Source organism: Canis aureus, chromosome 15 (genome assembly GCF_053574225.1).
Source record: "Canis aureus isolate CA01 chromosome 15, VMU_Caureus_v.1.0, whole genome shotgun sequence".
In the NCBI taxonomy this organism is placed as follows: Eukaryota; Metazoa; Chordata; class Mammalia; order Carnivora; family Canidae; genus Canis; species Canis aureus.
Window position 1 is genome coordinate 58352563 of NC_135625.1, and position 21452 is coordinate 58374014.

The 21452-nt window shown below is 35.5% G+C and overlaps 1 protein-coding gene across 2 annotated transcripts in view; it reads left to right on the forward strand.

Annotated features, from left to right (window-relative positions):
- The window catches only part of TRIM24 (tripartite motif containing 24), a 99767-nt gene extending 79034 nt beyond the window's left edge, over positions 1 to 20733 (forward strand). For both annotated transcript variants that reach the window (XM_077850073.1, XM_077850074.1), the window contains exons 10-19: positions 4140 to 4313; positions 8154 to 8327; positions 10451 to 10586; positions 11323 to 11395; positions 12461 to 12629; positions 15276 to 15604; positions 16428 to 16560; positions 17620 to 17694; positions 18655 to 18804; positions 19605 to 20733. In XM_077850073.1, coding sequence (XP_077706199.1) covers positions 4140 to 4313; positions 8154 to 8327; positions 10451 to 10586; positions 11323 to 11395; positions 12461 to 12629; positions 15276 to 15604; positions 16428 to 16560; positions 17620 to 17694; positions 18655 to 18804; positions 19605 to 19814 — 1623 coding nt within the window. In that variant the 3' untranslated portion in view covers positions 19815 to 20733. The remainder of the gene's footprint in view (positions 1 to 4139; positions 4314 to 8153; positions 8328 to 10450; positions 10587 to 11322; positions 11396 to 12460; positions 12630 to 15275; positions 15605 to 16427; positions 16561 to 17619; positions 17695 to 18654; positions 18805 to 19604) is intronic.
- The last annotated feature ends 719 nt before the right edge of the window (positions 20734 to 21452 follow it).

Genomic DNA, 21452 nt, shown 5'->3' on the forward strand with positions numbered 1-21452 from the left:
AGACATATGTAGATCCTGATTTTGTTAAGTTGCTTGTGTGAAAGCCGAAAGTGATTTATTTAAGGCTTATGGCTTTCTAGTAATTAGACTAAGAATGCATGTCGAATCCAGGGGAATATAAATATTCCAGTAGATTATTCCTCTAGAACTTTGTTCTAACTCACATTTTCATGGGAAGTGATTAACAAAGAATTTAAGAGAGCTTTGGTGAGTGTTCCTTGGGAAAAGACTTGTACACTTTAGATACCAGGAGCACAACTGAAAGAGTTGAAATTTTAAGAAAATTGAGTAATTTTATCATTACCTCTGTAGACTGGATCCACTGCAGGTAAACTTCAAAGAATACCAAAATATTTCTAAAGATAAATTTGAAGAGAAAAGAGAGTTGAGTGCCTAGAGCTAAGTATTCGCATAATTAATATTTATCTTAGGTGTCTGGGAGATAGAAAGGTGATTTTTATTTAATAGTTTATTAACATGGGGGCACATGGATGGTTCAGTTGGTTAAGCCTCTGCCTTTAGTTCAGGTCAGGGTTCTAGGATCCTGGGATCTAGTCCCATGTCAGATTCCCTGTTCAGTGGGGAGTCTGCTTTCTCCCTTTCCCTCTTCCCACTCATACTTTCTCATTCTCTCTCTCTCTCTCAAACAAAACTTTAAAAAAAAAAAAGTTTATTAACATGAAAAAGAATAAATCTATTATTTGCGTTCATTGCCTTCTCACTAAGAAGGAACTGAGGTAATAAGTAGATATTATGTGACTTGGTCACTCTGTCATTGTTCTTTATAAGCAGTGACAAATTGAAAATGACCTCTGAGCCTTTGGCCTATATATCTCAGGAATTTATTTTTGATCTTATTTTCCTCTCTAGGATTTACTGCTACACAATCTATATAATGCACAGTCTCTATTCAACCTAATTTTCCCACTTAAAAATAAAGTAGTTTTCACATCTTTTGGTTATTCCCTCAGAGTGGTGTTTTCTACTATTCTCAATGACTCCTGAATCTTTTTTCATATTTAATCTCTCATTTTTATGTGTTCTCTGCCAAATACTCATATATTTTTCACTAATTATCCTCTTCCTTAAGCTTTCACATTGCTCTACCTAGCTATATACTTACTGTCTATAAGGAAGTTGTGTGTGCCTCTGGCTTTGTGGGTATGTTTAAATCATACTCTACATCTGTCCATAGGACATGGCTAATTTAAAGACTACTTCTAAAAATTGCTTACATGGGACGCCTGGGTGGCTCAGTGGTTAAGCATCTGCCTTCAGCCCAGGGCGTGATACTGGAGTTACTGGAGTCCCAGGATCAAGTCTCACATCGGGCTCCCTGCATGGAGCCTGCTTCTCCCTCTGCCTGTGTCTCTGCCTCTCTCTCTCTCTCTCTCTCTCTCTCTCTCTGTCTCTCCTGAATAAATAAAATCTTTAAAAAAAATAAAAATAAAAAAATAAAAATTGCTTACATGAGTTGTTTTTTGTAGAAGTAGGATATAGAACTAAGGGGTAAAAACTTGATAAACTGTGCATCTGTTTATTCAGCACACAGTCTATACTCCAGTGGACAGATCACAGTTTGTTAGAGAACATTGTCACCTATGTTTTATACATAATTCATAGCAATAGTTCTCACTCCTGAGTCATATTTACTGCTGTGGAGATACTCTTGTTCATTGCATACATTAATTTTTCCTACACAGTGGATGTATGTTAGAAGGACATCTGGTATCCTTCATGGTTATCTATGCACAATTGGGAAGTACTGACCTGGAATACAATCAAAGCCTATAATCATGAAGGTACTTAGAGTGAGGATGAGGATAATAATGTATATGTTTGCTTAAGCACTCAATTATTTCTCTATTCTGTATTTTCCTCTTGTATCTTCCTTGCATAGTAGTTGATTCCATGTAATTAAAGTAGCATTAGTTTTGCTTTTCCTCTTATGTTCATAACTAGTTCCTAATCTTATTCTTCAAAGTTGCCTCCCCTAAAACAATCAACTATAATAGTTTAGGAGAGGGGAAATAAAACATCTCCTGTCTTACTAAACTGTGAGCTCCTTGATGGCAAGGTTGACATTCATTCCCACACCGAGTTCTCAGAGTACAATATTCTAGCATCAAGTGTCATTTCTTGAGTGTATCAATGTATAAATCTCAGACGTGGTGGGGCTGTGAGAGTGGGGTAGCAAAGGACTAATGTAATTCCTTTTTTCTCTTTTAAGGACTGTTTCGGATGATTTCCCACTTTTTAAAAAGTTATCTCTTAGAAAAATTTAGAGTTTTCCACTATTTCCCTTGTAATTCATCAACTGTCTTCTGTTTGTGTTTCTCTGATACAAAACCCTCCAAGTTCCAAAACTTTGAAAATCAAAGAGAATCGCTATGGATTCAGGCTTATGCTTCTGTGTACAGTTATGACAATTTCTCTAATATTTTTCTCTTCTTCAACCACAGAATTTCCTTTGGTCTTGAAAAATAGTATCTAAATCTATTTTTCATTGGGTCTATAATTGCTGGCCACTCTTGAGAGTTACTGAGAGTGAACCCAGTGCCAACTAATTTGTGAGAGAGGGAAAAGAAGCATTTACCCAGGAAAGGAGAGTTAATTCCACAAATGAGAAAGGAAAGCAAAAATAGCAGGGCTACATTTTATAGCTGTCGTCCTTCAGAGGGCCAAAAGTTTAGGTGCTGCTACTTCAGCCCTACGAATTTCTTTCTTTCTTTCTTTTAAGATTTTATTTATTCATGAGAGACACAGAGAGAAGCAGAGACACAGGCAGAGGGAGAAGCAGGCTCCATGCAGGGAGCCCGACATGGAACTCGATCCCGGGTCTCCAGGATCACACCCTGGGCTGAAGGCAGGTGCTACACTGCTGAGCCACCCAGGCGTCCCTAGCCCTACAAATTTCACATTTGTTTGTCCCCTATTGTATATGGAAGTTAATACTTCCCTTTCTGAGAAGTTCTAATCATATATAGTTTAGAGAGCCTAAAAATAAGTATTTACTTTGCAGTAAGTTGCTAACCAGAGAATCAGTTCACAATGAAACTGTGACTGACATACAAGGCTACCTTTTTTCTATAACACTGATCTCAATTTCCAGGGCTAGCATTTATGCACAGAGTAGGCTTGCCTTCCCAGCTCTTGCCCTGTCCTGTAACCCACCAATGTTGTCCTTGGAGGGTTTCCATTTGAAATCTCTTTTCTTCTAGGGAAATTCATCCTCTCATGTGTAATTAGTACCTTAATCAACCCCCAGCTGAACACCAGAACGTGGTGAGGACATCGCAGAGTAGATTTGGATTAAAGCTCTAGTGCTGCCTTTTACTAGCTGTGTGACCTTTCTCAAGTTCTTTAAGCTTTCTAATATTTAGTGTCCTCACTTGTAAAATAAAGGGAAGGTGATAATGAAGTAACATATGTAAAATGCTAATCACAATGCCTGGCATGTAGTTTGACCTCAGTAAAATCTAAAGCTCATTAATTTTTAAATGTTATTAATATCAGCTGTTTTCATTATTCATAATTTATTGGTTGAGTGCAAACTTTGGATCCACAGTGCTTGAGTTTAAGTTCCAGCTTCATCTTTTATTATCTTTGTTAATCTGGGACAGGTTATTTAAATCCTCTATACCTTGGTTTCCTTTTCTGTAAAATGAAGAGGATCCCCGCCTCATGGTATTATTACGAAGATTAAATGAGTTCTATCTTGTAAAGCCCTTAAAGCAGTACTGGCATGTAACAACTGCTCAGTAAATGCTAGCAATTATTATTCTACTATCGCATTATTTTAGGAGATCCAAAGAGGGCAGTTCTTTGCAAAATGTAATCATCAGGGACTTAGAATACCGAACACAAATTTTTCCTACCTCCTAAGATGGCCTAGGTCCAGTCCTTTTGTAACCTACTTAAAGTTGGAAACCCCTCTCCCAAAGCTCTTTCCTGATCAGACTTTTCACATAGCCTATACACATTCTGGAAGGCTGCCTCCTTCCCCCATTCCCTTGTTGTAGAATTAAGTTATTCATCTGTGACTGAGTTGCTACCTTTCTCTGAACGTTAGAGAGTTCTCTATAATTTATCTTTCAAGAGATGATTGTCACTAAATTGGTTTAATTTCTTTTTTCCAGCAACCCCCTCCACGTTTGATAAATTTTCAAAATCACAGCCCCAAACCCAATGGACCAGTTCTTCCTCCACATCCTCAACAGCTGAGATATCCATCAAACCAGAACATGCCACGACAAGCAATAAAGCCCAACCCACTACAGATGGCTTTTTTGGCTCAACAAGCTATAAAACAGGTATATATATTTACTTTCTACAGCTTCTTGTTCTGCTTCTCTATTTTCAAATCACATCGAATTTATAGATAAAGCAATGAAGAGCAAGTGCAAACTTTTTTTTTTTTAAGACTTATTTGAGAGAGAAAGCATGTGAACGGGGGGAGGGACAAAGGGAGAGGGAGAGAGAATTCTCAAGCCAACTCCCTGATGAACATGGAACCCAACTCAGGGCTTAATCCCAGGACCCTGAGATCAAGACCTGAGCCAAAACCAAAGGTTGGACACTTGAGCCACCCAAGAGCCCTCCTCCTCCTTTTTTTTTTTTTTTTTTTAAATAAATGTGAGTTACAAAGTTTATTACAGACAGGCCTCTAGAAACAAAGGTAAGAGAAAGGGTCTTGATTTGTAACTAACAAGAAAAATCAAGCCACTTATATTGGTATTGGAGTGAAGGCCCAGAATAATCAGTCATAGATGGGTATGGATTTTGGCAGTATTGACAGGTGTAGCTTTTAGCTGAGTTCATTAAGACGGAACTGTTCTAACTAATACAGGTTATATTCTATAAGAGAGAACATAAATGAATCTTTAAGTCATTACAAGGAGACTTCTTAAAAACAAACTGACAGTTTTAATATAGGGCACATATATATGTGATTAAGTTAAATATTTAAGGTTACATATTAAGTCTGATAAGGTTTATTATTTATATTCATAATGTTTTCAGGTAAAAATATTTTCTAGATATGACATTACTTTTTCACAATTAAAAATTCTGTCTTCTCCAAGCACCTGTGTCAACAGTCTTTCTAGTTTAACACTTGTAGATTGATTTCAGTTTTCAGTTTTTTTGCCAAGACTAAAATAAGGAATATGATGCTATTTCCATAATTCTCTGACATTCATTTAATCAAATGATTTGAAAATTCTATTCTAAAAATTATACACACTGGGGGACCTGGGTGGCTTAGAACATGATTCTGGAGTCCTGGGATGGAGTCCCACATTGGGCTTCCTGCAGGAGCCTGCTTCTCCCTCTGCCTATGTCTCTGCATCTCTCTGTGTGTCTCTCATGAATAAATAAGTAAAATCTTTTAAATAAATAAATAAATTTTAAAAATAAAAAATATATACACTGTTATAATTAGTTTGGTTTTGCCATAATATCATCAAATTGGGCAGCCCCGGTGGCTCAGCGGTTTGGCGCTGCCTTCCGCCCCGGCATGATTCTGGAGACCCAGGATCGAGTCCCACGTCAGGCTCCCTGCGTGGAGCCTGCTCCTCCCTCGGCCTGTCACTGCCTCTCTCTCTGTGTCTCTCATGAATAAATAAATAAAATCTTTAAAAAAAATAATAAATAATATCACCAAATTTTCTTAAGTAATAGTTAATAAAAATACTTTTAAATAAAAGGCATAGCTCTCTATTTCATCGGTAGAAGGAGGTACAAAGGGCCCAAGCTACAGCTTAGCCTTAAATTCTGTTTACTTTCCTAATAATTTTGTGACCTTGTACAAGTTTAATCTTTTAAATGTCATTTGTCCCAACTATACATTGAGTACCTTGAAGAGTTGTGCTGAGACTGAGTGCTAACATATATAGAAGCACCTAACACATTCTGTATACACAAATGTGTACTCTCCCTCATTTATTATTTTTGATGGGTGGACACACCAAGGATGTGTTTTAAAAGGTTTTCTGATCAAAAATGTAAACAAGAATGAATAAATGAACAAAGAAGGAATATACAGTGAGGAATTGGTTTTCAGTTGGTTAATTTAATAAACTATAGCATATTTGCACAGAGAATACATTTAGCTATTCCAAAAATGCAGTAATCTATATATGATTATGTGGGGAAAAACCATGTTCTAGAATTTTTGTGGGGTATTACCTCATTTTTCTGATTGTGTATTTGTTTTATCATGTATATAAACCAGGAAAGATATACTTTATCTTTAAAACTGTGATTATTCTATGGGAGGGGAAGAGGATAAGGGTCCAGAGAAAAAGAAAAGGATGGATATGACGGGTGGGTGGGTGATGAAGAGGACATTCACAGGTTTCTTTATGCATTTTTTCAGTAAAGAATATAAATTAGGTTTTTCAAAATTGGAATGCTTCTGACATTATCACTCTATATAGTGCATAGTCTATACATGACTATGTTGGGAGATTTTTATTTTCCCTTGTATAAAGATACCTCTTAGTTGCTTTCCTTTCCCCCTGTATTTTATTATGAAAAATTAAAAAAAATTTTTTTTAATTTTTTTATTTATTTATGATAGTCACACAGAGAGAGAGAGAGAGAGGCAGAGACGAGGCAGAGACACAGGCAGAGGGAGAAGCAGGCTCCATGCACCGGGAGCCCGACGGTGGGACTCGATCCCGGGTCTCCAGAATCGCGCCCTGGGCCAAAGGCAGGCGCTAAACCGCTGCGCCACCCAGGGATCCCTATTATGAAAAATTTTAAACACAGCAAATTGAAAGACTTGTGTAGAGGACAAATGATTCTAGTTGCCTTCTCATTTTTTATCCATATACTCATCTGTTATTCATCCATCAATTGAGTGTTCTTATTTTTTGATAGATTTGAAGTAAATTGTAGAGAGCATCATGGTTCATCTCTGTACTTGTCATTCCTAACCTCTTTGTTAATGTGTTTATCTCACCTTTTTTTTAACATAAATGACGAAGAGTTTCCTCAGTTGTTTGTTGAGGTTTAATTACCTGCTCATATATAAGAAGTGAATTGAAAAAAAAAATCCTGAAAGCCTTGGTCTGGAGCTAATGTCTGATGAGTGAGGTTTCACTCTAGACCTAAGGCTACATGGCAGATTTATTGGGAGAATTTCTAGCATCGCCATCTTTAAGTCTTCTTAGGCTAGTCCAGTTCCCAAAGGATCTTTCTGTCCTCTGCCTGAAGTGAAGGACCTGGCTGCTTCTTGAAGCCAGCATGGGTAAGAAGAGCGTAGTGGGGCCAGTGGCAGAGTGTGAGGGAAGCTCAGCATTCAGTGTAAGTACAGTTTCTTAATCTTCCTTTTCAGTGCAGTACTTTTCTGCCTTCTGGTAAACCTGGTGCCCTTCAGTCAAATGACATTGTTTTACCTGTTTTAGAGAATAAACTTCTAGCCTTCATCTCTGGGATTGAAGAAAGTCCATATTATCTTGGGGTAACAACAGGTAAAGTAGGAAAGGAAGATGAGCTTCAGTGCTTCTTAAACAGACTTTCCCCAGATTGTCTTGTGGTTCAGCCCCAGATTCACCTCTCATGCTTCTAATTTAATTTCCAAGCCCTTAGAGTGTTTGTATAATGTGTGTTCTCTGTTTTCCCCACTAGCTTTATCAAATTGACAAAGTGGTTTGCTCTTTGTCTGTTTTCTTTCCACCTTCCAAAATGGGATTTCTGTCTTCTCTCCAGTTTTCTTTGAGTCAAAAACCTTAAAAATTCCCACATAACTTACATTAGTTTCAGATGTCTCAGATAGAGGCAGAAGAAAATGTATGTGTTTAGTTCTCCATCTTTACCTCAGAGTTGCTGTCTATGTGCTTATATTTCTTTTCTAGTATGTATAAGTTTTCTAAGATGGGTTATTGTGGTTTTCTGGTGCACACTGTTTTCTGATTAAAAAAAAAAGATCAGTGCTTTTTATTTTTTATTTTTGGACAAGATTAATGAAAATTCTATATACCTGTCCATCTTTCCCCCACCTGACACCTTTCCATTCAAATTACAGTTGAATTCAAATAGCAGAATGTGTCTTCTACTTTGTTTTATAACAAAGGAACAGGGATTAGTTGGACATTTTATGATTTGGCCTGCTGATAGACGACCTTTCTCCTTTCTTGCTACTATAGTGGCAGATCAGCAGTGGGCAGGCTGCCGCATCAACTGCCAACAGCACATCCTCTACTCCTTCTAGTCCTACCATTACTAGTGCAGCAGGATATGATGCAAAGGCTTTTGGTTCACCTATGATTGACTTGAGCTCACCAGTGGGAGGTTCTTATAACCTTCCTTCTCTTCCAGATGTAAGTATACACAAAATTTATATTAAGAATGTTTTGAAAATTTTAAGTGAACTTAGATCTGGTACAAGGCTTGAGTTAGTCAGCTAGTATGTTTGGTTTTAAAAGTTATTTTTATTCTTTAGAAATATAACAGGAAAAATAAAAAGATCCTGAGTGCTTAAAGATCCTATAGAACATCTCTCCCGGCACTGAAGTTAAAGTTGTCTGTAAATGAATGATTATTGTGATGGACTAAGGAAAGCAGGGAAGTATAGGGATTTAGAAGAGGTACTGGAAAGTGGAATTGCTGGAATGTGCTGTATTAGAATAGGGTGGTGGAGGGGCTAGAATTGAAGCCTGCAGAAGAGGTAGAGATAAGTTTAACAGTGGAAATGAAAACATTTTCTTCCAGATCATACTGGCTGGTGCAAAATTACCTCTAATTTGTTTTGTGCTAAATATAGGCACTTGCTATCTTTGTCAATATGACTTTTTAAAAATTTTTTTCCAAAGGCAGAAAGTACAACATTCTATAGACAATCTCCAAGTATAAGTTGGCACTTACTTTTACCTTTTCTTATCCTGTAAAACTAGATCATTTTGACACAAACATTAAACACTTTTAAGAAATATCTTGTCAGATTGTAAAATACTTTTTAAGTTTTCATTTAGTTGGTTTTTCAGGTTACTGAGATTAACTCATAATAATTGCATCATTAACCTTACTGGAGTTACTTAATTTTTAAAATAATTACATATACTTTAAATGGGTAAAGTGCATGTATTTTTCATGCATAGGTGATACATAGGAAAACTTTTATCTCGTTCCTATAATTTTAGCTTTTAGGATTACCTTGCAATGTAAATAACTTTTCTTACTTAAAGAGGCAGTAGATCCAGTCATATTCCAGTATGTTTTACACTCTGAAAAGTATTGGCCAAGGTATTGCCAAAAGGATAGTAAACACAAACAACCCTGTGTATTTATCCCCTCCCCTAAAGAGGACCCACGGAAAGTAGAATGGTCCTTCTGCTCTTTTCTCAGCAATCCTCAGATAACCAGTGACCCTTTGTCTCCCAGTCTTTCTCAACTGAAATTCTTCATCTGAACCATAGAATAAAGAAGCTGATTTGAGTAACCATTTTCTAAATTCCCCCCAAATATGGTTCATAACTAGCACAGTTCCAGATGGAGAGTGAAAAGTAAATTCATCCTACACAATCTGTGCCCTAGGATAGTAGGACTTAAGTCTCTTACAGAATCCTGGTTGAGGAAGGCTGGAACCATATTAGAGAATTGAACTTGATTTTAATCACAAAGACATTTCAGGGAAATAAATGGTCTATTTAAGCATGAAAAGTATTTGCATCTAAAGAATTAAACTCTTAGTGGAAATTTATCGTATTTTAGCTAGCGATCAATTAAGAAAGAAGTGTTTCCTTTATACCTATTATATTAAAGCAAGAGTCTATAAAGGATCCATTCTTCCCACCAAATAGTAATAATGTACTTAAATGAGGTTAGTGTTCTAGAAATGTGTAGGTGTGGGCTTACTTCACTATGTAGTGTAATACCAGAGCACCAGTCCTCAGTGTGAGCCAAAGACCTGGGGGTCCCTACTACCCTCTCAGAGGCTCCACAAAGTCCTTTCCCTGTAAGGCCAGATTTTCTTCATAATCTTCAACCAAAACCACACATCACAACAGGTTGCACACAGAAGCAGATATAAGAATCCAGTTAGCTGTTAGTAAGCCAGACATTAAAGAGGTTTGCTAAAATGTGAAACTGTGCTATTTCTCTCATCAACTTTTTAAATTGGCTACCTTTTGTTATTTTTAAATAAGTTAGGAAGTATTTTTTTATTTCAATTTTTAAGGGTGTGAATGATACATACTTTATCCTTGCTCATAACTTCTTGAAATAGTATGTCCTCAGTATATTTACTAAGATGAAACATTAAGAAGATTGAAAGCTTTTTTTCAAGATTATTTATGGAGAAAATATACATCAGAACTTCTCAAATAGGATATTTACATATTTTATTATTTGATAATAATTAAACTATTAAGGTTTTCTATTAAACTTAAAGTAGCTTTTAACTTGCAAAGTCAGGATGCCGTGAAATAATTTCTTTTCTTATAAGATTGACTGTTCAAGTACTATTATGCTGGACAATATTGTGAGGAAAGATACTAGTATAGATCATGGCCAGCCAAGACCACCCTCAAACAGAACCGTCCAGTCACCAAATTCATCAGTGCCATCTCCAGGCCTTGCAGGTAAAAATTAAAATTCTTTTAATTTTGTGAGTGTTTTCCCATTTTTTTTTTACTTTACTTGTAATGACCATTACCCAAACCCCCTTTTGTTGGATGGTTAAAATGAGTCTGAATTTTTGACACTATTTAAAATTAGTATACTTTCAAAGTGGGTAGCAAAGTTTAAACCTCTGTACCTTTTTAATTAAATGAAACTTATAGGCACTAGAGCATTCCCAGGAGGGAATTAGTATTATACTTTCTCTTTTTAATAAGTTTCCCTGTCATGTGGTCTCTCTCTCTCTCTTTTTTTTTTTTTTTTTTTTTTTTTTTTTTAATGTCTCTTTTTGGATGTAAGTTGACTATGGTCAAAATTATCAGTGTCTGTGTCACTTTTGATGGTTTTGTTTGGTGTTTAATTAATGTTTAAGAATTTTTAACATACTTATTTCCTTTGAGACAGAAGCACTCTAATACTACACCTAGAGACCTTGGCAAAATAGGTGCTTTAGAACAAAATAAGGAAAGAGGAGAACTTAAGTCATTCACCAGTCACACAAATGTAATAAGGCAGTTATACGACTTAAAAGGAGATACTTAGTTAAAACATAATTAAAATTTCTCTGCCATATTTTGTCATCAGTGTTCTTTCAGTTAGTTTATATTTTAAGTTTATGTTTTAACTAAGTATCTCCTTTTAAGTCAATACATAATTACTAACTCATTTTATAAATGTGAATGATTTCCTCCTCTTCAGGACCTGTTACCATGACTAGTGTACACCCACCAATACGTTCACCTAGTGCCTCCAGCGTTGGGAGCCGAGGAAGGTAAACTGACTTAACCTCATTCTTTTGTATATAAAATCTCTGATTAGATTTCTCTTGACAGTGCTCAGCATGCTCTTGGTACTCAATACGTTTTGAACTTCCTTTATTTTTAACTTTTAAATTAAAAATTTAATAATTATATATTAATTTAATAAGTGAATGGATCAAGTAAATAAAGTGCAGTTTTGTCTTTAAAGGTACAAAATTTGGGGTGGGGTAATATGTTGAAAATAAGAAAATAGGTTTGACTTTAGCCTAATAGCAAAGAAAAAATTTAAATGAACTAAGTATAACATACTCTACCATATGAGAATATGTACAAATATAAGCTTAGGGGGGAAAGAAACAATAACTTTACACTAACTTCAGTGTTCTCTGACTTTAATGGCCAAACATTATCTGCTTTAAAATAAACTCATAGTTGTTGAAATTCTATCTTAACTTACTTGCTTTGCTCGTCTACTTATTATGCTTACAAATTTCCCCTAGATAAAGAACCCCATTCTTAATTTGCCTAATCTATGGAAGAAGCATTCTCTAAAGAGAAAAAAAGTGGCCTTTAATCCTATGAGAACATAGTGGCTATCTGTAAAAGGTTTTGTCCCGCTACCCTTGTAAATAGCAGAACACCAATAACTTACATTTCTAGTTAATTGTCTTCACACTTTGTGACAGTAAATCATTAATGTGAGCCCAGAGTCTCTGTCAATAACTAGAGAAGGAAATGGGAATGCCTAAAAAGAAGACGCCAGCTCTAAGATACTGAATCTGGCTGCCCAGTTGTAGGTCCTCAGAATATTGAAGTCAATTTTCTTTTGATTCAGGTTTTATTTAAATGTCTTTCTAGAAGTATAATGTAACTATTTAGATAGGTTAATAAGTAAAACATTTATTATACATGAAGCTGTTTTGCCTGTAGCAGTTGTATTTCCGTTATGTATCATTTAATGGAACATAGTGACCATTGCTGTGAAGATACAGCATTATTTCTGAAAGCCATTATACTTTGTTTTGAGATACTTAAGGTAGCATTCTTTGATATTTTTTTTCCTTTCTTTCTTATAGTTCTGGCTCTTCAAGCAAGCCAGCAGGAGCTGATTCTACACATAAAGTCCCAGTAGTCATGTTGGAGCCAATCCGAATAAAACAGGAAAACAGTGGACCACCTGAAAATTATGATTTTCCTGTTGTTATAGTGAAGCAAGAATCAGATGAAGAATCTAGGCCCCAAAATGTAATTGCATTAATTTGGGGGATACTATGCCTATTTGGGAGGAAAGAAACTTTTAAATAGCAGATAGGAGGTTAAAAATGCTTGAAATCATTGAAAACTGGGGAATAGTCAACTTCAAGGTTGAATCATTTGAGGAAACCTCTCAGTAAATTAAAAAGGTGGATGGGAAACAGGGAGAAGAGTTTGAAAAATTAGATGCTCAATGAGTTTGGGCATTTGAGTAAAACACATGGAAGATAATTGCCAAAAAATAATAATAATAATACAAAGAAACTTACTGTAACTGAAAAGCATGAGCATCTGAGTTGAAAGAGCCCATCAAGTACCAGAACGTTCAATGAAAAAAGTACTCAAGTTAGATTATCATCAGTTTTAGGATGCCAGGATTCTAAAAGCTTCCAGACAGAAAAAAATACCTTATACAAAGGATCAGACATCATAATGGCACCATCCATATCTTCAAAATGGACACTTGAATCTGAAAGACAGTAGAGAAATATCAAAATTGTTTTTTGTTGTTGTTTTTAAAGATTTTATTTATTAGAGAGAGAGAGAGAGAGAGAGAGAGGCAGAGATATAGGCAGAGGAAGTAGGCTCCCTATGAAGAGTCGATGCAGGACTCAATCCCAGGACCTCAGGATCATGTGCTGAGCCAAAGGCAGATCAACTGCTGAGCCACCCAGGTAGCCCAAGAAATGTCAAAATTGTGAGGAAATATATTTCATAGCCAGAATTCTGTACCCAGGCAAATTATCAATCATTTCTAAACATTTTTAGACATCCATGCACGGTCTCAGAAATTTTAATTCTCATGCATTAATTCTCAGAAAGATATTTGAGAATATGCTTCATCAAAAATGGAGTGAATCAAGGAAAAAAAAAGACATAAAATACCAGAAATGGAATCTAACACAGAAAGGAGTAGTTCTCAGTACACAGCTTCTCTAGTACACCATATAACAGAGGGCAGAAGACTCCACAGGGATATATGTAAGGGAAAAAAATGTTTGGCAGTATTGAGAGGCATCTTATCACCCTACTGGAGGTTGTGATAATGACTTAGAGATAGGTGCCTAGAAAAATAATCAGATGGAAGGAAGGAAGGAGAGGGGGAGAGAGGCAGGCAGGCAGGAACAATTGAATCATAGTAAAAACAAAAAGATAAAGAGTATAGTCATAGTACATTCTGTGGTTATGTAATGAACAATATTTCTAGTACTAATGATATAAACAAACACCTGTATTATACAAATTTAACTAAAAACTAGGCATAATCAGGATAAAACTTGAATATGCATTTAACCAAAAATTGATTTTTTTCAGGATACTTAACCATTGCAGCAGTGATACTGACTTGGAATAGATATTGGACATAAAGTTATACTGGTACCTAACAACTTAAAAAAATAAATTAAAAATAAATCAGTGCTTAATGAAGCAGTAAGAGGGTGGCATGAATGGCATGTAAGTGTGTAAGGAGGGAGAAGGAAAAATCTAATCTCCCATACTAAGGAATATATATACCATATATTTAAAACTGAAAATATGTTTAAAATTGAATATCTGAGAAATTACAACATAAGTGTATCAGTTAAAAATGAATAGCAAAAGAGATTTCATTCTTTGAAGTCAATTATTTTCAAATTATTTAGCTTTATCTTTTGTTTTATATCATGCTTTTAAAACTAAATCTACATTTATTACTTTGAAATTTTTTTTAATGTTTAGAAAGGAGATAACACGGGATGCCTGGGTGGCTCAGCGAGCAGTTCAGCGTCTGCCTTCAGCCCAGGGCTTGATCCTGGAGTCCCAGGATCTAGTCCCACATCAGGCTCCCTGCATGGAGCCTGCTTCTCCCTCTGCTTATGTCTCTGCCTCTCTCTCTCTGTCTCTCTCATAAATAAATAAATAAAATCTTTAAAAAAAAAAGGAGATAACAGGTTTTATTATTGATCTAAAATTTTTACTATCCTAGGCCCTAACATAATATTCAGATTCATTTTTTTTAAAGATTTATTTATTTATTTATGATAGACATGGAGAGAGAGAGAGAGGCAGAGACACAGGCAGAGGGAGAAGTAGGCTCCATGCCGAGAGCCCGACGTGGGACTCGATCCCGGGACCCCAGGATCACGCCCTGGGCCAAAGGCAGGCGCCAAACCGCTGAGCCACCCAGGGATCCCCTTCAGATTAATTTTAAAGTTATTGATGACTCCTGCAGAATCGAAATTAATTCCAAGAATTAAAGTACTACACTTTTCTATGAACTATAAAAATTTCAGCAGTAGGCAAATTTTGTGTCTGAGTATAACTAATAGCTCAATGTATTTACTATTCATGTGGTTGACTCTCCATTACCCACTTATTCTCCCATTTCAGCAAATGAGAAGATATTTCTTATATTATCCGCACTTTCTTTCTGCTGATTGTCTGTTTTAATGATAGTTTTTAGTAGAGGTTCATGTCTTCTTTACCACTGGGGACCCTAATAACAGCAATAAGGCTGTTCTGTTCTCATACATATTCACAGACTCTTTTGAGGTAACCAGGTGCCTATAGCAGAGGAGTCTATGGTCCAAAATTGCAATAGTACTAATAAAGAATGTCAGTTTTGAGAAAGAACACATAACTCTTCTTTCCTTGCAGACCAACTATCCAAGAAGCATACTCACTTCCCTACTCTTAAATAGCAGTCAGAGCACTACCTCAGAGGAGTCTGTGCTCAGGTCAGATGCCCCTGATAGTACAGGAGATCAACCTGGACTTCACCAGGAAAGTTCCTCAAACGGGAAGTCTGACTGGCTAGATGCCTCCCAGAAGTCACCCCTTCATGTTGGAGAGACCAGGAAAGAGGATGACCCCAACGAGGACTGGTGTGCAGTTTGTCAGAATGGAGGGGAACTCCTGTGCTGTGAGAAGTGTCCCAAAGTATTTCATCTTTCTTGTCATGTGCCCACTTTGGCAAATTTTCCAAGGTAAGATGGTACTCGCTTCCCTTTCTCACATTCTTTCACTATAATAATTAATGATCATTGTAACATAAAACCTTAGAAATGTAAATAAAAGTTCACTTCGCACAAATGTATACTCCAAGACCTTCAACATAGGGTTTTCAGTACTCTGCTTCCCATTCCCTGTATTTCTCTAAAAATCTAGTCTATTATGAAGAAGGGGGGGGGGGGGAAAGCCAGTCCTTCAAATTATTACAAAGCATTACCCTCAAGAACAGTGATCCTTATGCATAATAATTGGCACAATAATTGCATCGTATTTGCCAAGCATTGAGCTGTATCATTTACAAATATCTCAAGTACATTTTCAAACCAACTCTATGAAATGCTGCTGCTGCTGATAATGATGAATAGCAGCCATTGGGTCGCTCCTTAGTTCTTCAAAAACTATACTTTTTAAAATTTAATTTCACATTTAAAGTTGCAAAAACAGTAATAAGAGCATTTCTTCCTCATGGATCATTTTGGGGAAAATGCCAGTTTTACCTCACATCAGCCATAAATTAATGTGTGTGTTTAGTTTTAAGTGTTTATTTCGTATATGTTTCATGCCTCGTTGACTAGACTAACATTTACCACTTTGGCCCTCACATTGTATTCCTGCTGTTAAGCTCTCCCAGCATGGTGCTGTGTACATAGTCAATATGCATGCAATAAATCCTCAGTGATTAAAATTCATGCCAAACAAACAAATCTGTATCATACATGGTATGGAGGAGGTGGGAAAGGAAGATGGTGAAGAGAGAAATGATGCATTAGGAATTCAGAAATACTTTATCTCCCACAGTGGAGAGTGGATTTGCACTTTCTGCCGAGACTTATCTAAACCAGAAGTTGAATATGATTGTGATGCTCCCAGTCACAACTCAGAAAAAAAGAAAACTGAAGGCCTTGTTAAATTAACACCAATAGATAAAAGGGTAAGTTTTTTTAAACTTTCTTTTTTTTTTTTTTTTTGGTTAGGTGGATTATTGTAATGCAGGTGTGCCTTTCATCAAAGAAGTATATATTCAATCAAATTTTATACTGACCTCTTTTTTCTTTAGTTTTTTCCACAAGAATATAGGAATCTTGAATAATATAACTTGTAGCTTTTTCTGGTTTTTAAAAAAAATCACAATACTGTCTATACATTTTCTAGAAGCTTAAAGGACTATACCTGAACAAGGTAAAGAATTTTATGTGGTCTGTGATGGTCCAGGATTTTAGTCTACCTTTAGTAAATTTGTTTTATTTCTACTATAAATAAGTTTTCTTCCTAACTTGTTGAGAACTGGCACCAAAGAGATGGGTTTTTCTATTTACTCTTTCTGGAGATAATTCCATTTTTTTACCAGATGGTACTGTGTTTACCTGAAAGCCAATATAGTTAACTGTAATTGACATTTAAAGCTACTACATCAACACTTATATAGTATTAAAGAAGTTCTTTGCTAAAGTATTAAGTAAAATAATCAGTATGAAAGTTACTGTGCAAGAGAGACCCAAACACGCCCTACCAGTGCTACATAAAATTTAATGGGATATGCCTCTCAGCAGAGTAGTAGCAAGTGTATGGATAGCACCATGTGCATTCAGAGAAGCAGCCTTAGGACTGGACACACCAGAGACAGGGCTTTGTCTCTGGATCTCTTGATGTACATATTCTCTTCTTGATTGACTCTTAGTAATCCAGGATACAAATTGGAGAGAGAAGTGGAAATTTATTTTTAAAGAGCTTCAAATAGGTTTTTCATGATTCTGATTTTTCATTCCTTCAAGAACTACTTTCATTTATCACATATAACCCAAACTGTTCAAGAGTACATTTCAGTAAATGACTGAAGAGATCAAAACTCTAAGTATTGATATTTTTCTGGTATTCATCTGGTTGTAATTTGGACTGTATTTTGAGACCCATGACATTGATATTAAAAATAAGCTGTGACTTCATTATTTTCTTATATTTTAATGTTATTTAATTTTATTTTTTTGCTTAGAAGTGTGAACGCCTACTTTTATTTCTTTACTGCCATGAAATGAGCCTGGCTTTTCAAGATCCAGTTCCTCTAACTGTAAGTATTAACATCATTTTGTGTATTTTTACAGAGTGGGATGATTGTTGTTTTTTAGAAAGTGCGTGAGCCAGGAGTAGGGGTATAGAGGGAAAGAGAAAAAAATCTTGAGCAGACTCCATGCCTAGTGCAGGGTTCAGTCTCATGACCCTGAGATATGACCTGAGCCAAAATCAAGATTGGATGCTCAACTGACTCAGCCACCCAGGCACCTCAGACAGCTGGATGATTTTTTTTTTTTTTTTAAGATTTTATTTATTTATTAATGAGAGAGGCAGAGACACAGGCAGAGGAAGAATCAGGCTCTCCACAGGGAGCCTGACATGGGACTCGATCCCAGGACCCCAGGATCATGACCTGAGCCAAAGGCAGAAACTCAACTCCTGAGCCACCCAGGTGAACCCCACAGGATGATTTTTTTAAACTTAATTTATGAGAATGTATGTTCTGTACCATTCTTTAGTAGTCAGTTTCCTATATCTGAATCTTAAAGGTTTATTAACACAACTGGAATGCTTTGAGCTTGAATACATTTTGTTGTTTACAAATTGGCCCCAAACTTGTATTCATTTCTCATATAGTCTTCTCATCTAGGGTATTTTACCTGTTCTTCTCTGGAATGATTTATTTTGTTTCTCTCTCAAGGCTTAGGCATATATCCTACATTATTGGGGAGAAAACTTCTAATTTGAGATAAAGACTCCCGAAATTCTTTGTACATATTTTGATTTCTATAGGTCTAGACTTCAAATACTAAGCAAACTATAACAGTAGAGGAAGGGATGTGTGTGTCGTTGACTCTAGAAGGTTTGCTGAACAGGTTTCTTTATCAATGACAAAACAGTACATGCATGAAAAAGTAATGAGAAGAACCTGAATTTTATTCTGCTGCTTGGAGAATTTATTTAGGACAGGTAGAATGCAATCATTTTTGTTACAGCATCTCATTTATTTTGAAAGGTGCCTGATTATTACAGAATAATTAAAAATCCGATGGACTTGTCAACCATCAAGAAGAGACTGCAAGAAGATTGTTCCATGTACACAAAGCCTGAAGATTTTGTAGCTGATTTTAGATTGATCTTTCAAAACTGTGCTGAATTTAATGAGGTAAGAAGAAAAAGCAAAAACACAAAAAAACAACAGGAATGGAAAAGTAATATTAAACCACTTTATCAATAAAAGAGATGAAGATCTATGATAACATAAATTTCTAGAGGTTCTAGTTTGTCAGGGAATGAAAGGTAATTAGGAAGACTATCCACATTCCTATTTGAGGGTTTATTATATTGTAAGTGGAAAATCAGATTACAGCTGACAACTTGAAAACAATTTAGAAAATATTTTTATCTAACCTAGAAGCATCCCTTGTCATTCCCATTTTTATTTCTTGAAATGGCACTTCCAGACTAAAGTCTTTTTGATGTTGATCTTGAAATATTAAAGATGTGGTCTCAATAACTCTGATGTTTAAATTTTCTCAATTTTTGATCTGTCAGTTTATCTAAATATCTGTCAGACTTAACAGCCTTTTGTTTATGGTTTTTCTCTATATGGTCCTTGTTCTAGAGTTCCGCATTTCATTTAATTTGCTTTAAAAAGCACTTGTTCCATGACTCTAATTATGGCATCTGATAATTTCAATTTGGTAATACAGTCATATAGCTATTGCTACTTGATAGAATAATCCAGATGAGTCCAAGTCTTTTATTTACTTCTTATCTGACCTTCTCTAGACTTTGTCTAGCCCCAGACTATTGTTTACTTTATATCAGTGATGATGCATAAACATTTTCCCAAAACTTGAATTAAAAGGGAACAAAAATGTGAGAAGTTTACTTTTTTTTATTGGTTGTTGACTGTCGAAAATACTGTATTTTTTCATTCACATTTTTATTTTTATCCAACAGCCTGATTCAGAAGTAGCCAATGCTGGTATAAAACTTGAAAGCTATTTTGAAGAACTTCTAAAGAACCTTTATCCAGAAAAAAGGTTTCCTAAACTAGAATTCAGAAATGAATCAGAAGATAATAAATTTAGTGATGACTCAGATGATGACTTTGTACAGCCCCGGAAGAAACGCCTCAAGAGCATAGAGGAACGCCAGTTGCTTAAATAAGCAACACCAGTGGCGTGTGCTGGTTTTTAGATTTTTTGTTTTTGTTTTTAAAAAACATTTTGTCGGTAATTTTAACATCATTACAAAAAGAGTTTGTGACCACTCTGTAAGTTTTTGATGTTTACTAGATTTTTATTTCCTTAATAAACCATTTCTTTTAATCTTCTTAAGAAAGAAAAAAAGGGAAGGTAGGAAAGAAGTAAAAGGGAGGGTGAAACAAGGGAGGAAGGAAGAAAGCATCAACAACAAAAAGACATTCTTCCTACTTCTTGGATTTCAGAACTACAATTTGGAGTGATAGCAACTATAGAAAGGAAATAGAGTATGTATGAACTCTTAAGTTGAAAATTTAATGTGGTTTGGATGTGTGCATTAATCCATTTTTAGAAAATACCACTACCTGTTAATTATGGCCCAACTATGAGTTAGGTGTACTGTACTTAAGAACAGTACTCCATGAACATGAGTGGTAATAAGAGTTCTATCCTAGAATGCTGACTGGTGCAACGAAAAAGTAGATTAGATGCTATTAAGAAGGCACCTAACAGTATATCATGTAAGATGGTAACTGTATTAAAGAAAAAGCAGGAAAACAAATGTTTGATTCTTGTTTTGTTTTTTTTTTTGTCTGTAGAGGTGTTTGGCATAGCAGGTGTTCAAAGCCATTTTTCGTACATTTCTAAATAGAACTTCTTCCACTGAGGAAGTAAGTGTACAATGTTTGGTTTGCTGTGTGTCTCTGTGTGATTTGTTGTTTGCTTTTTAACTGTGCAGGTGATCCTTTTCTAACAAGACTCATTGTTAGTGGTAACTTCCCAGAAAGTGAAGTAACAACAGTGTGCGCCATGTTTGATGTGAGGATTCTTCAACATATATCCTATTGGGCATTAAATATAAGTTCCCCTGAAAGGGGCTAGTATTGTGGTTTTAATCTTTCTTTATAATTTGGAATAAAAATGTGTTGTGGAATTTGGCAGCAGGCAGTTGGAGGGAATTGTAATGAAAATTTAATTTTTTCTGAAGCTTCTATTTCCTGTTTTTACAAGTCAGAACCTCAAATTGACTATTTTATCTGATCTTCATTCAGAATTTCATTTTCATTCTCTTGATAGAGATACAAAAGCCCGCTCTTCTGAGAGTAAGCATGGTGTTAATGAGCCAGACAGACCTCGCTAGTGGAACTGACATTCATTCATTCCTTTTGCTTGTTCAGTGTCAAAGAAGGAAACTAAATTAAGATAAAAGGGAAAAAATGGGCCATTTGCTAAGTCAACATTTGACAAAATATTTACACATGAAGTTTTTCAAAGTAACCTTTATAAAACATTAATTGAGGAAAGTTTTCTCTTTAGGCTGATAGAATAAAAATATAGCTGAACTGAAAGAACCTCAGTCATCTTTGGATCATCATGGTATCATCTCCCATGAATTACACCTAGAGAACTTGCTTTTTTCCACAAGGTATTACTTCTTAAAATTGACAATTTGAAAATATTCATTGGGTTTTCGTATATTGCTAAAGATAAAATATGAGAAAATTTAGGAGCAATAGCTGTAGACTTAGGTCTTGTCTTAGGTCTATGTTGGTTACTTATTAGTGGTTAAAAAATTAATCACTTTTCCAAATACATGTTTCCG